This window comes from Ursus arctos, unplaced genomic scaffold, assembly GCF_023065955.2.
Source record: "Ursus arctos isolate Adak ecotype North America unplaced genomic scaffold, UrsArc2.0 scaffold_2, whole genome shotgun sequence".
Classification (NCBI taxonomy): domain Eukaryota; kingdom Metazoa; phylum Chordata; class Mammalia; order Carnivora; family Ursidae; genus Ursus; species Ursus arctos.
The window spans coordinates 25803625-25819266 of NW_026622874.1; the positions used below are offsets into that span (position 1 = coordinate 25803625).

Genomic DNA, 15642 nt, shown 5'->3' on the forward strand with positions numbered 1-15642 from the left:
TACATCTGCATGATCAGCCCACAATACTCCCTTTACAACAGGGTCCAAAGAAGTTAATGTCTCTGAGCAATGAGATAAAAAAAAGTTCTTAACTATAAGCAATTTAGCATATTATCACAGAATTCAGTTTTTCTCTGATAACAGGTAAAGTGTATGAAAATTACTAGCAACATGAGCCAGCATGAAGGGATGAAATGAGGATCACCAGAACATGTCAGAATATGTTTGTTACAAACTGGATGGTAAAACTTAAAAAAAAACTAAAGATAAGTAGCCCAACCTTGAGAATAAAATTAAAAGAACCAATAATAAAGCAAGTTACACAGCATGAGGGAACCAGATAAACTTCCACGTAATTTCATTTTTCTTAAAATGAAATTTTAAGAAAATTATTTTTAAAATATTGAGGTACTCTTTAAGACACATAAAATAAGAATAAAGAACTAAACATTTTGATAAATCTTAAGTGCTTTCAGTTAAACATTAGAAAATTAAATATATTAAATATTATAATCCAAAATTCAGTGACATATTATAAAACTAATACCTAAATGCCAATACCCTGGTAAAGATTTCAAGATGTTAAAGGAAGCACATTTTGAATGCAGAATGGTTAGAGATGAAAGATGTACATTTCTACGTCATTAAAGAAATGAGATTTTTTTTTTCTTTTTTTTTTTTTTGATTTCAGGAGAATTCAGTGATTCAGCAAAGAAATGAGATTTTTAATTATAGACCTACACTTTTTATTAAACAACTTAAGCATCTGTTACATGTCATAAAAATAGCCTCCAAAAGCCTGTCACTAGAATGACTTCATAGAGTTCCAGTTCAGTATCTCATAAAAATATTAATCTGTTAAGGATGCACTGTATGGTGACTAACATAACAAAAAATTATTATTAAAAAAATATTAATCTGTACACACTATCTAGATTATTCTTGGTATATACTTTTTCACATTCACCTCTCCTGAAAAAAATGTGATGTGAAATTTTAAAAGATTACCCAGCCTTGGAGGAAACACTCCTTCAAGAAATAACTGTTGAATTAGCTCCATTATTTAATAACACAGGAACTCTTACAACTTTAAATTACAACTCTCTAAACCTACTAAAGGTTAAACCCATAAGAACGAGCCAGTGAGTAGAGCTGAGATAACAGAAAAGATCAATAAAGATAATTGGAGAGAGGACTACTGTCCTTAGGTCAGTGATGGCCAAACTGTGCACATGCATATATATACATGCTTATATCACCTACACACATACACACAGTAAATATGCTTCGTTTTTTTGTTTTGGTTTGGTTTGGTTTTTTCACTAATCCCAATCTAAAGACATGGCATAAATAGAAAGGAAAAACTAAATTGCCCAGACTAATTATGGACTAAGGATTCACTAAAGGATGGATGGATGGATGGATGGATGGTTGGATGGATGGAGAGACGGATATAAAAATACATTGGAGGTGGTGGGATGATACAGATAAGAACTTTGACTCTAAACCAGTATCTGTGATTCACAATGCTAAGGTGATTCAAGGACTCAGTAAGGGATCCATCGTAGGGTAAATGTGAGCTTAACAAACAAAAAGTCTGATTGAAAATATAAAGTAATCATAATATATATTTTTAAAAGCATAAAAGATCTATATAATAGGGCAGGATATATTAGTTTTATACTATGCAGTTTAATATATATTCCCTTACAAAGGGATTTTACGTGACTAAATTAGGGATTAATGCATCTTACCTTCCACAGAAGGTGCCTGATCCTGAGCTGAATACAGCATGTCCTTGAAAGCCTATTAAAAAAAAAAAATGAATGAAATCATGAGTAATCTTTACACTAAAAGCATTTGATGCTAAACAATTACTTCTTTTTCAATATCCAGACTACATGATTCCCTAAATTGAGAATTTAGTAAAATACATCAATTAATTTTAATAAGCTAAAACCCAAATACTATACTTTCATATCAATCCAGTATTGTCCAATCTTTAAGAAAATGGCTAATACGTACACTTTAAAAATTAAAGGACATTTGGAAAAGAATGAAAAATCTCCTGAGAGGTCATAAACTCTTGACTAGAAGAAAACAGTGACAGAAACTGAGAACAATGGTCCTAGAGAAATACATGGAACTCTGCTTAAGAAAATATAAGACACTGGATACAAATTTTTTTAATTGTAGTAACATAAAAGTATCATAAAATTCACCATCTTAACCATTTTAACATTAACAATTCAGTAGTGTCAAGTACATTCACACTGCTGTATAGGCAATCTCCAGAATTCTTTTTATCTTGGATACAAACACTCTTTCAATGAAGGCCTGGAAAGTCCTCCGTAAGAATTCAGGACTATAAATATATTTACAGATTTATTGTTTTTTTCCAAACCAATGAATTAACTACCAATAATATATAAGTAATTTGGATGGCTACAGTTCGGTCTCCCAATAAGTGGTTTTGGGGCAGTAATGAAAAGCATTTCCCTATACCCATTAATATGGTAGAATCAATCGAGTGGATAAGGCTCCAGTGCTGAAGAGCTGGTCATAAACAGGTGGCTATATCCAGTCCCATAGTTTCAAAGTTTCAAATACCACCTAACATTAGTGATTCTCAAAGTGGCCTCCAGCCTCCCTCAACAACTGACATTTGGAGTCAGATAATTCTTTGTTTGGGAGAGGAGGTGGGGGGGCTGTTCTGTGCATAATACGATTTTTAGTATCATCCCTGGCATCAAGAGACCCACTAGACTCATCTAGACACCAGTAGCAACACCTCCACCAAAACCGTGACAACAAAAAATGTCTCCAGACACTGCCAAATGTCCCGTGGGGGACAAAATGAACACACTACCCCCACACCCAGAACCACTGCCCTAGAGTCACTCAAGTTTAAACCCAAAAAGGAGGAAATAAACCTCCAGGGTAACCCATTCTATATTCAAGTCCAGTAAATTATATTCTTTCCAAATGAATTTACCATTAGCTTTAGGACCAACCTGTTAGTTCTATGACTAACCAAGCCTGACAACATATGTAAAAAAGATTCCCAATGAAACAAGGAAAATTAAAATTTTTAATCAATGCATTTTGCTCATTTTAATCCATGTTTTTTAAAAATCTTCGTAGGAAAATTGTGTATATTTAAAAATTTTAACAGCACACATGCTTAAATCTGTAACATTCAGTAAGATTCACTGTTTATATAAAATTTGAGACACTACAGTAATGCAATTGTGGTATAATAAAAAATATTTGCTCTTTGTTTCAGGTTCTTGGTACAAATTTCTGAAAACCTTTAGAATCTACTCTCTTCTACATACTAATGAGACAGCTCATGGTGGGGCAGTGGGGGGGGGGAGCCAAAATAGCTTCAGGATAGAGATTAGTCCCCAGAAAAACCGACCACCTGATTAATGTGATTAGAGGGATAAAACTTTCAGTCCTACCCCCAGATCTCTGAGGAAGACAAAATGGCTGTGGACTGAGTTCAATCACCAACGGCTAAAGATTTGTAGTCACCCAGGCAGAAGAAGTATGGGTATCCTGGGTACCCCATTTATAGCTGGAATCTCAAGTGAGGGCAGTCTTATGGGACTAAGCCTTTACCCGTGGGGTCTGTGCTAACTCTGGATAGTGTCAGAATTAAACTGAATTATTAGACACCCAGGTGGTGTCAGAGAAATGGTTATTGGTGTTAGAAAAAAGAACTGGTCATCACTTCTCGGCCTTTTGGTTAAGATCAAGTGTAGAAAAAAGAACTGGTCAGAAGTGGTGTCAGAAAACACACAAATAGAAATATTTTTTACAAAACCTTCGTTACTGGGTCACAACTTTTCTAAGACTACATTTGAAGCTCAGCCTCATGTTTACTGACCATTAATTCTTAAACTTATTTACGTACAAAAGCCCTAAGTAAATATGGCGAAGGTATGGAACTTCTTTTAGGAACAAAGTATACACATTCACTATTTTCTTTAAAATTTCAGATGTCTCAAGGACATCTGAGTCTAAAAAAAGAAGTTAGTCCAGAAGATTTTATCAAACATCAGAAAGTCTTTATGTCAGTTTGGACTGGAATTTCATATTAAAGTCCTACACAAAGGGGCGCCTGGGTGGCTCAGTCGTTAAGCGTCTGCCTTCGGCTCAGGGCGTGATCCTGGCGTTGTGGGATCGAGCCCCACATCAGGCTCTTCCACTGGGAGCCTGCTTCTTCCTCTTCCACTCCCCCTGCTTGTGTTCCCTCTCTCTCTGGCTGTCTCTCTCTCTCTGTCAAATAAATAAATAAATAAAATCTTTAAAAAAATAAAAATAAAAAAAATAAAGTCCTACACAAGTATAGAGTAGTGGTTATGTTATAGTCTTCCATTAGGTATTTTAAGAGAGTAAATGAATAGATTGCTTATAGCAAGGTAAATCTCTAGATAGAAAAATATAAGAAGGAACACATAAACCCAGACAGAGAATATTTACAGAGAGAAATCTATTATGGGAACAGGTAATATCGGAGACTCAAATATCTGAATAAAGTTTTTCTACTTCTGGAGTATAAATGGCATGTGTCCCAAAATTAAATGATGCTGTCAAGAACCAAATAAACCATTAATGACTAGCACAGTGGCTTCTACACAGTAGAAGCTCAATAAATAGTTCTTGAATTCAAAAGCCTTTCTTCCTCAGAGAAAATTACTTTAAAAATGAACAAAGCACACTGAAAAAGCATACTAAGCAGTACCTTAGTGACATATTAATGAAAATGAATTAAATTTGCAAAAGGGAAGCTTACCAAATTAAGTTTTTAAAAGATGATTAAAATTTTATAAGGAGAAAAATGATGATAGCCTTCACTTTGATTATAAAACTGAATCATAATTTCATTTCAATCAAGACAACTCTCAGTAAAATCAGGGACAATTCTTTCTGCTTCTTACTACTTCAGTGTTCCTCTGAATAATAGAAACCTCTAAGTTTTTTTATTGTAGTAAGTCTCTAGAGAACTCCATATACAGGATACCATTCTATTCTTGTGACATGAGAATAGCCCCCAATTAGGAACTAAGAAGGGGGAAAAAGCCTACAAAGTAATGTCTACATTAGTACCTATATTTTGTTGTCTATAATATGAAACCACTTGCCTGGATTAGGAACAGTACGTCCAACTACACAAAACAACACATTCAAAGAGTTTCCTCAATTTATGCTGTTTCCCTTTAAGGATATCCATTACTTTGTATAAAACTCTGAATTTGGGGGCACCTGGTGGCCTTGGTCCATTAAGTGTCTGACACTGATTTTGGCTCAGGTCATGATCTCAACGTTGTGAGATCCAGCCCAGTGATGGGCTCTGCACTGGGCATAGAGTCTGCTTAGGATTCTCTCTCCCTTTCCCCCTCCCCACCTAAAAAAAACAAAAACAAAACCCTCTGAATTTGTATAATAAAATCAATATACATTCATGTGCATTACAATAGATTTTTTAAAAGATTTATTTATTTACTTCGAGAGAGAGCATGGGGGGCAGGGGATCCTAAGCAGGCTCCCCTTAGAGCTCAGAGCCCGACGCAGGGCTCAATCTCACGACCCTGAGATCATGACCTGAGCTGATATCAAGAGTCAGACACTTAACTGACTGAGCCACCCACCCGCCACACAATAGATTTCTTGGATTTTCAAAGGATTCAAAGCAATCTTTTATATCAATATCTCTACTGTACTCTGAGTGTTAAGTTGTTTTTGTTATGTTATTGAAATATATATATACTAAGGCAAAAACTCCTTTAGTGCTTATAACAACTCAGGTAACAGTAAAATCTTCCAAATTAAATCCAAACACAACCACAAAACCAATACTATTCAACAAACAACATTAACATGACAGGAAAAAAAGATGTTTGCGGAAACAAAATCTCAACTGGCAACATGAATACAATACTGTCATTATATCTGTTCTTCTGAATTTGGAATGCCTATGTGACTATCAGCTGTGATATAATTCTCCTAGTACCTCTCCCTACTATGAGGTAGCATAGTACAGTGGGTAGAAGCAATGGAGCCAGACAATGTGTATGAAAACCAACTCTACCACTTAATAGCTATGTAAGCTTGGGAAAATTAACTTCTCTGTATAACAATGCCCTCATCTATACAGCAGAAGTGATCGCACATATCTCACAGGTCTATTATGAGAATTAAAAACTCTTAAAACACAAATCCTCATATTAATTATAATTCATGATTATACATGAAGAGTACTTAGAACATAAAAGATAAAGAATGTTAGCTAATCCAATGTGAACTACCACAAAACTTACATCATACAGTAGGTTGTGGCATCATTTGGCGATCAACTATTTGGACATGAATACATCATTTATGCATTAGATATACCTCAGTCCTTATTAACTCTTCATAAAGTAGTACAATACTACCTGGAGCCAACATGACCAAACAAGCATAAACACAGTTACTGCAATTTCCTGGCATTTACTAGTTTATAAGACAGTCATCTACATGATCTAGAATATGCTATATTTTCAGAAAACCACCATCATGAATGTACTATATTTTTAATTCTCATAGGAAACCTACAGACTCCTAAGAAAATACATACAAATCCCAGGTTGCATATGCTTTAAAGAACAAGGTCTCCTGATTGTATTAAACTTTCTATAATATATATATCTATTGTATGAAACAGGGTATAGCTCAAACCTAACATGTATGCTCAATAATACTACCATTACAAATTTCTTATGTTGTTCATTTTTAATAACACAGAGATCATCATTAATCTCCTTTCCAAAGCACAGGCCTTTTCACAAACTGAGATGAGAAGCTAGAAAAATTCCTACTTCCATGTGATATATATACAATGGAATATTACTCACCCATCAAAAAGAATGAAGTCTTGTCATTCACAACAACATGGGGGGGAGCTAGAGTGTATTATGCTAAGCGAAAAAAGTCAAAGAGAAAGACAAACACCATAGGATCTCACTCATATGTGGAATTTGAGAAACAAAATAGATGAACATATGGGAGTGGGGAAAAAAAAAGAAAAAAACAGAGAGGGAAACAAACCACAAGAGACTCTTAAAGATAAAGAACAAACTGAGCGGTGATGGATGGAGGTGGGTGGCAGATGGGTTAGATGAGTGATGGGTATTAAGGAGGGCACTAGATATGATGAGCACTGGGTATTGTATATAAGTGATGAATCACTGAATTCCACTCTTAAAACCAACATTGCACTGTATGTTAACTACAATTTAAATAAAAATTAGAAAAAAAGAAAAAGAAACTCCTACTTCCTATCAACTCACCATTAGCCTCATATGTATCATACTATAAATATTAACACTCCCACCAATAAAATATCTAACCCATGTTGTTCTCATGGCTTCAATATTCATTCAAAGTCAGCACGTTGGAATCTAATTACTGAATAGTAAGCAATGAAACAGGCATTTAAATAGGAAGGGAAAGGGGTATTCGCCATAAACCTTTACAACAGTCATAATCTCTATTAACAGTGTTTAATAATTAGATAAAGTTTGCACCACAGACTTTTTTTAATATGAAAACTTTTCTAAATGGAACTCCTGAATAACAAAATTGCGATGTATTTTTCAAAACATGTACACCATGAGCGTATCTACAGCACCCGAGAAACATTCTCCAATTATTTTTTTTCAGTTTCTACTTCCTCTTTTTGCATTTCCTTTTTAATTTTTTCACCAGAAATACTGGGTAGTCTGTGAATAATTTACAAGTCAGTTACATGTGACCTGGTTTTTGTCTCATCGTCTAGAAATCGGTCATGTTTTCATGATACTGAAGTGTTAAGGGCAGTTCTGTAAATCAAATCATAAACCTCAAAAGAGGGCAGCTAGCATTCTCATGTGTCCTGTACAAAGAATCACCATCTAATTAATGCTCATTTCTATCCCCGTATAAAAATAAACTAACCTAGCTCTGTTTTTGATGACAGAAATAATCTGCAAAGTCAATAAAAACTCTTACACAAATTCTTATAATGTAATATATTAAAGTTCAAAATTAATGTACTCTTGCACATTAATCCAAAACCTATAGTATATTAGGATTATGCATGAGTCAATTTTCATGGAATTTAAAAGCACCCCATCAGCAAAAGGCAATTCAATATGCAAAATTTGTTACAACATAAATTATAATTGAAATTATTAAATGTATAAAACATATATAATAGGAACTAATTTGGAACACGTCATGTTATATTCACATTTATAAATTACTGCGCTAATATATTCTGACATTCACTGACGTGGCTTTTACTATTTCTATGTGAATATCTCCCAAAACTATATCCTCAGCCACATGTCTGCTAACACAAACTCAGAATGTCCAAAATTCATTTTTCCCAAGCCTGCTCTCTTTATGTTCTATATTTCTTTTAATGCCATTGCCAGCCAACATCCAAATCACACAGATTCACAATCTCAGTTGTCACTCATTCAACAAATATTCACTAGGTATCTGCTATGTGCCAGGCACTGCTCTAGACACCTAGAATACATTGTGAGGAAAATAAAAATCCCTGTCCTAGCCGTGTTAACATTCTTACATTCTCCTTTCTACCCATGAGTTTAATGATCTGGTTCAGTCAATGCCACTATCACAACCTCATTTACATACATTCTCTCCTATCCTTTCACCTACACTATTTCAGTGAACTCTTCACTGGTTTACCAACCTATAGCTTTTCATCTCTCTAAAATACCTAACAAACTGCCGCTATATCAATCTTCCCAAATCATCAGTCTGATTCTCCTGCTTGAAAACTTAGAAGGATTTCCCAATGACCACAAAATAAAGCTTATAATCCTCTGCTGGTCTCTAAGGTACCCAGAATGGTCCAAACTATCTTTTAGGCTTATCTTCCAAACTGAAGAAAATCACTTTCACTTTCACCTGACCTTCAAGCCAAAATGAATTATTTATTATTAAATTACTCATTTTAGGGACCTCAATATTTCTTCCATCTTTGCCTTTGTTTACAACTATTACCTCTATTAGAATCCCCCACCCTACCCACACCTTTAAAATCTAATTTCCAGGGCGCCTGGGTGGCACAGCGGTTAGGCGGCTGCCTTCGGCTCAGGGCGTGATCCCAGCGTTATGGGCTCGAGCCCCACATCAGGCTCCTCTGCTATGAGCCTGCTTCTTCCTCTCCCACTCCCCCTGCTTGTGTTCCCTCTCTCACTGGCTGTCTCTATCTCTGTCAAATAAATAAATAAAATATCTTTAAAAAAAAAAAAAAAACTTCTTTAAAAAAAAAAAAGAGAGAATAAAATCTAATTTCCAAATCTTAACCATTCTTCAAGGTCTAGATCAAATTTAGCCTCTTTTATGCTTTGTCCTGATTTCTCCAGCTAGGAATCATCACTCCCTCCTCTGAAATCCTATAGTACTCTATTTGAAACCATTTATAGCACTTAATATATTTACCTTATGTTTTAGTTATCTGTGCCACTTGCTCCCCATATTAATGTAAAGTCAGGGTTTTAGCCACCTTGCTTGTACTTACATAAAAGAGGCACACTAGATTATTATTATCATCATTAAGGAAGTTACCAAGCTTTATTCATTCAATGAACATCACTGGATGTCTACTCTGTACACTGTGCCAGGCTCTAAAGAAATGATGATGACTCAAACAAGGAGAAGTCACATAAATAGGTAAATTAGAATACAATATGTTAAATACTTTAAAAATAAACAAAGCATATTGAAAGTCTAAGGCAGTAGGTGAAATATGGGTAAAAAATGTGGGAAAATATGGGGGGGAAAAGCAGGTGAAATATGGGAAAGAGGGGGGTACCAAGAAGCAAAAACCAAGAAGCAAAAAAGAAAGATTAGACAACCAACCAAACATGAACTAAGGGACTAAAGATCTGCAAGATTTTGAGCCCAGGTAAAAAGAAAGATGATTCCTGATACTATTAACTGACTTGAAAATCCAAAAGAAAAAAACTTGAGCAAAAAAAAAAAAGAAAGAAAAGATAGATATTTGGATGACAAACCATTTTGGGTATCTACAGGATAACTGAGATAGTTAATGGACAGATGAAAATAGAGATCTACAATTTAAAAGCTAGGTCGGCGCTAGTGGTTAAGAGTTGGAAATCATCTACATAAACATGATCTGAAACTGCCTAAGCTCTAGATAAATGCAATTTCTCAGAAAGTGAGAAGTGGGCCCAAGACATAAACTTTTGGAATACAAAGCAGCAGAGAAGACAATGAGGAAAAAAATCAATATATATACACATGGCCACAAATATTAAAGGAGCATTTCAGGAAGGAAGAGATACTAATCAATGGTATTATAATAGTGCTGTATGGTCACAGATCATAGATGCACATGTGGTGAGCACAGCATAATGTGTAGAGTTGTGGAATCATTATGTTATATACCTGAAACTAATGTAACACTGAAAAAAGAAAGAAGAGCTTTAAAAACTATCAAAAACTGCTTAGAGAAGAGGTACCTGCACCCTCATGTTCAGTGCAGCATTTATTCACAAGATCCAAGACATGGAAACAACCTAAGTGTGAACAGATGAAGGGATAAAGAAGATGCGGTACATACATATATAATGGAATATTATCCAGCCATGAGAAAGAAGAAAATCCTGCCATTTGCAACAACTTGGATAAATGCTGAGGGCATTAATCTAAGTGAAATAAATCAGAGAAAAACAAATACTGTATGATATCACTTATATGTGGAATCTAAAAAAAGCCAAGCTCAGAGAAACAGAGAATAGAGTGGTGGTTACCATGCCTGTGTGTTGGGGTAAGGGCTGGGGGGGATATTCATTAAAGGGTACAAACTGCTAGTTATAAGATTAATAAGTTCTGAGGATCTAATGTACAGCATGGTGATTATACCTAATAATGCTGTGCTATATGCTTGAAAGTTGTGAAGAGAGCAGATCTTAAATGTTCTCACCACAAAAAAGAACTGTAATTATGTGATGGGATGGAGGTGGTAGCTGATCTATGGTAGTAACCATTTATCAATAAATCAATGTATTAAATCAATATATTGTACACCTTACATTTATATAGTGTTATATGTCAATTACATCTCAATAAAGCTGGAAAAATAATTTAAAAAGAAGACTGAAAACATCTGAGTTAAGTAAAACAAGGAAGGGTTCACTATACTAATAATTCTTCTGTTTCTTGAGTTGGATGGTGAATATAGATGTCTATTCTATCTATCTAATTGGAATGCTGTCTACGTATCTCCCTATCTAATTGGAATGCTACAACTGAATTATAAAGAAAAGTAGCTAGCATTAGAATGCCTATACTCTGACTCTCTACTTTAGAGCCTGTAACTTAAACTATCCATATCTAAGATTTAAAAAATATAACCTTAAGTTAAAGGAAAGAAAAATAAAAAGCTGCTTAGAGATCAAAAAGAAAAAGACTAAGTGGAGGTTATTAGATCTGAGGACCAGGAGCTCACCTGTAACCATCAATAAATGGTTTCAGTAGGGTGACCAAGCTTAGATTACATTGGGTTGAGTATACATGAAAGCTCAGGAAATGATGGCCACAAATACTGATCAATAATAAAAGCAATCATAGTTATTACATTTATTGAATGCCTACTATCAGATATCATTTTGAGTATTTTGAACACATTGCTTAACTCTTTAATGCATTAACTCTTAAAACACAGAGTTTTAACTCTTTAATGTAAACATACTTCTCATTTTACCCCTGAAGATCTGAGACTCAGGTTACTAAAGTATCCTGCCCAAGTACTGCAAATTCTATAATCCATTCTTGAGGAAAAAAACACATAGCCCATTATTTCAAATGAAACCTTATTTTCTATGATTTACTTCTCTTTTTGGCAACTCAATTTTCTGATATTCTTTTTATTTCCAAAAGTTTTCTTAACCATTAGACTTTTATATCAGGTGTAGCAAGTAGCCTCTGAGATGACTCCCAAAGATTCCTCCTTCCTGGCAATAATGCTCTTGTGCAACCCCTCCCATACAAAATAGAGCTGACCTGTACAACCAATAGATTATTGCATAAATCACAGAGTACTGCTTCCAAGGCCAGGTCATAAAAGACACTGTGGTTTTCATTTTGCTCTCTCTTGGATCACCTAATCTGGGAGAAGCCAGCCATAAAAAAACAGAAGCAGCCCTATAGACAGTTCTGAGTGGCAAAGAATTGAGGCCTCATGAAAACACAAACACACACACACACACACACACACACACACACACATACAAATTTGCATACCATCTGAGTGAGCTATCTAGAATTGGATCCTCCAGTCCCAGTCAAGCCTTGAGATGACCTGCAGCCCCAGCTGACATCTTAACTGCAACTGAACACAATACCCTGAGCCAGAACACCCAGTTAAGCTGCTTCCAAATTCTTGACACACAGGAACAGCATGAGATAAATGTTTATTATTGTTTTAAGCTACTAAGTTTGGGGGTAACTTGTTATATGGCAATAGATAATTAATACATGAGGTAGATTTGAAAAATATCTTTATGTCACAAAATGTACATGTTATTAGATAATAACCAACATTCACTGCTCATCTTGATCAAAGTAGCTAAGATTCTTATTCCTGTAAGTATACAAAATTATGGAAAGGAAAATTATGACAATTTGAAGTAAATGATTTATTTAGCAATAATAAGAAAAAATTGCATTCCCATATGTCAAAGCCACCAACACTATAATTTAACTTACACTGAATGTCCTTGGGAAGTCATGCAGCCGCACTTCTAAGCTGGAGCAGGTCTGACAAACTAAATCAGCATCTTCCTTGTCTAAGGATACTATTCTGGTGATAAAATAAAGCTGACAACAAATACTCTCTTCTAACTAATTAAATCTATATGGCTCATTCTTATGTGGTAACAGCTATAAATTCTGAGGGCAGAGAGCAATCTCACTTTTAAGCTACTGTTATTTTTATTGAATTCTTGTACACCAGTTCTTTTATATTCTTTCACAGCAGTTCCAGTTTCATGAAATACCTAAATGCAAAGCCCTTTTTTATTTTTCCCAATTTTCATTATCTTTTATTTCCACACAAAATTCAAACCATTTTCATTTACTAAGAAAAGCTCTTAACGCTTTTGGCTTCCAGCTCTCTTTAACATATAAGTTTTATACAGGTTGGTAAAACATGTTGGATTTTGCCCAAAAATAATAGTTATCACAACATAAAATTCTCACTTTTGCTCTTAGTAACAGTTTGCCAGTTTATCTGAACAAAAACAAAAAGAAATCCAAAAGCTCTGCAATGCTCTTTCCTATACGTCTATACAAATGGTTTCTTCTTTTTTTTTTAAAGAAATCTCTACACACAACATGGGGCTTGAACTCACAACCCTGAGATCAAGAGTGACATGCTCTTCCAACTCAGCCAGCCAGCTGCCCCAAAAATGGTTCCTAATCTATGGGTGTCAGACCACTTCACAGCTCCAATTTCAATATCACAAAACCTTAATAAACTAGGTATTCTCTGTAGGCTGAATAATGTTTCCCACAAAAATACTACTTGTCAAAATACATGAAGATATTTGTACTTAATAAAATACTACCATATTCATTGAATCTAAAGACATCATCAATTGTCAAGGCACAGCATTATTTCAAGAATCTTTAAGAAAAAAAAACATTACCAGTTAAACTATGACATGTGTGAGACGAATCCCAATTTCAAAGGTGTTGGAATGTGGAAGAGGGGAGTGTGCATCTTAGAATCTATGAAATACAGTAATTCATTTTGTCAGAAGGTAGTTTCTCAAGCAACAGATTCTAAAAGTCCAGCTACCATCATTTGCTTTCCAAGAAATTTCATGACATTGAAAGAGAGTCTTACTGGATAAAGCACCAGCACCCCAAAATAAAATGTCTGTTGAATAAATGAATAAAAGTTACTCCAGTGGCTTATTTTTAATAATGACAGAAATTAACAGCTATACTTTACTGAAGAGTATCTTCTATTAGGCCCTTGCTGGCACTTTCATATATTATTACATCCAATTTTCACAATTAGCCTGAAGGTAAATATCCCCATTTTACACAAAGGAAAACTGAGGTTCAGAGAAATAACTTTGTGAACCTCTCATAGCCAATAAATGAGAGAAATGCAATTAAAGCCAAAAATTTAGATAAAATTAAAGCTACTTTCTCTAATGCCTTCACATATGAACAGATCTCATATATCCTCCAACTTTTAAAGCTTTATCCTACTTACTCCTAAAGGTTCCACCCTATTTTCCTCACTCTGTTAGTAGCCACATTTCTCAAATGAAAATTACACACATGTTGTATCAATGACTTTAACCTCTTAAAACCTGGAAGTCAGTTTGCAAAAGATAATTTACGTTCAGAATCCCAATAAGCTCCTTTTGTCATAGCCAAAGCCTATCCTTAATTCTCATTCTCACTGACCTGTCTACACAGCATGTCACTGCTAATAATCCATTTTATCTTTACAACTCTTGACTCTTGTAAGATGTATTTTCCAAGACTTCCTCTATTTGCATTTCTACTTTTCTGCCTTACATACTTTCCCTTAGTGAATTCAATTACTATCTCAATTATGATAATCTATCTGTTGATAGAATTTTTCGAATCCTAGTTCCTTCTCTACATATAAACATTTCACACATGAAATTAGCATATTTAAGATCTAATTTACCATCACCAAAAGTAGCTATTCTCTACCAGTTTCCCGAGGTTTAAACCTTTACAGTGAATTCTTCCCTCCTTCACTCCCTATAAAATACATGAACACTGAAGCACCTACATAATAAATCACTGTGCTAAGCACTAGAAAGTGATGCACTCAAAAATGTTTAATAGGGGACCTGGGTGGCTCAGTCAGTTAAGTGTCCAACTCCTGATTTCAGCTCGGGTCATGAACTCAGGGTTGTGAGATCGAGCCCTGCATTGAGCTGTGGAGCCTGCTTGGGATTCTCTCTCTCTCCCACTGCCCCTCCCTCTCTTAAACAAAAAGGTTTAATAGTATTACTTCATCTTTACCAATGATATTTTTATTTAATTTCAAATATTAATGATAATAAAATGATCCAACTACTACAATATTGTGTATGTTTGCATATTACACCATTTGGAAGGAAGATGTTCATTTTAATAGGATATTCTGTGTTTAACAGGGCAGATTCACAAAATATGCATTAAATTATTATTAATAATCATTGATACATCTTTAAAAATTTTAAATCATTGTAATTATAGTTGTAAATAAACAATGGTTTATTAAGTGTTCCCTATATAAAATCCACCATGTTATATAATATTGTCTTTAAGATGAAAGAAAGGTCAAGGGAGAATTTTAAAATATTGCATTTGATTTTTACTTTTCCTAAAACATTTTTTTCTCTAATATTGTAAGTTTATCAATCAATTCTAATAAGACTTCACAACAGAAGTGTGGAAGAAAGAAGGAAAAAGTTACCAACATTCTTCCCAGTTTTTCATCTATCTCAAAAATCAAAAAAACTTTGAAAAATGTATAAATATTTTTATTTCATCAATAACCATCAACAAGTAGTAACA

The 15642-nt window shown here is 34.4% G+C and overlaps 1 protein-coding gene across 2 annotated transcripts in view; it reads right to left on the bottom strand.

Moving 5' to 3' along the window:
• The window catches only part of XPR1 (xenotropic and polytropic retrovirus receptor 1), a 234089-nt gene that overhangs the window by 205120 nt on the left and 13327 nt on the right, over positions 1 to 15642 (bottom strand). For both annotated transcript variants that reach the window (XM_026509162.4, XM_048224959.2), the window contains exon 2: positions 1755 to 1806. In XM_026509162.4, the coding sequence (XP_026364947.1) occupies positions 1755 to 1806 (52 nt within the window). The remainder of the gene's footprint in view (positions 1 to 1754; positions 1807 to 15642) is intronic.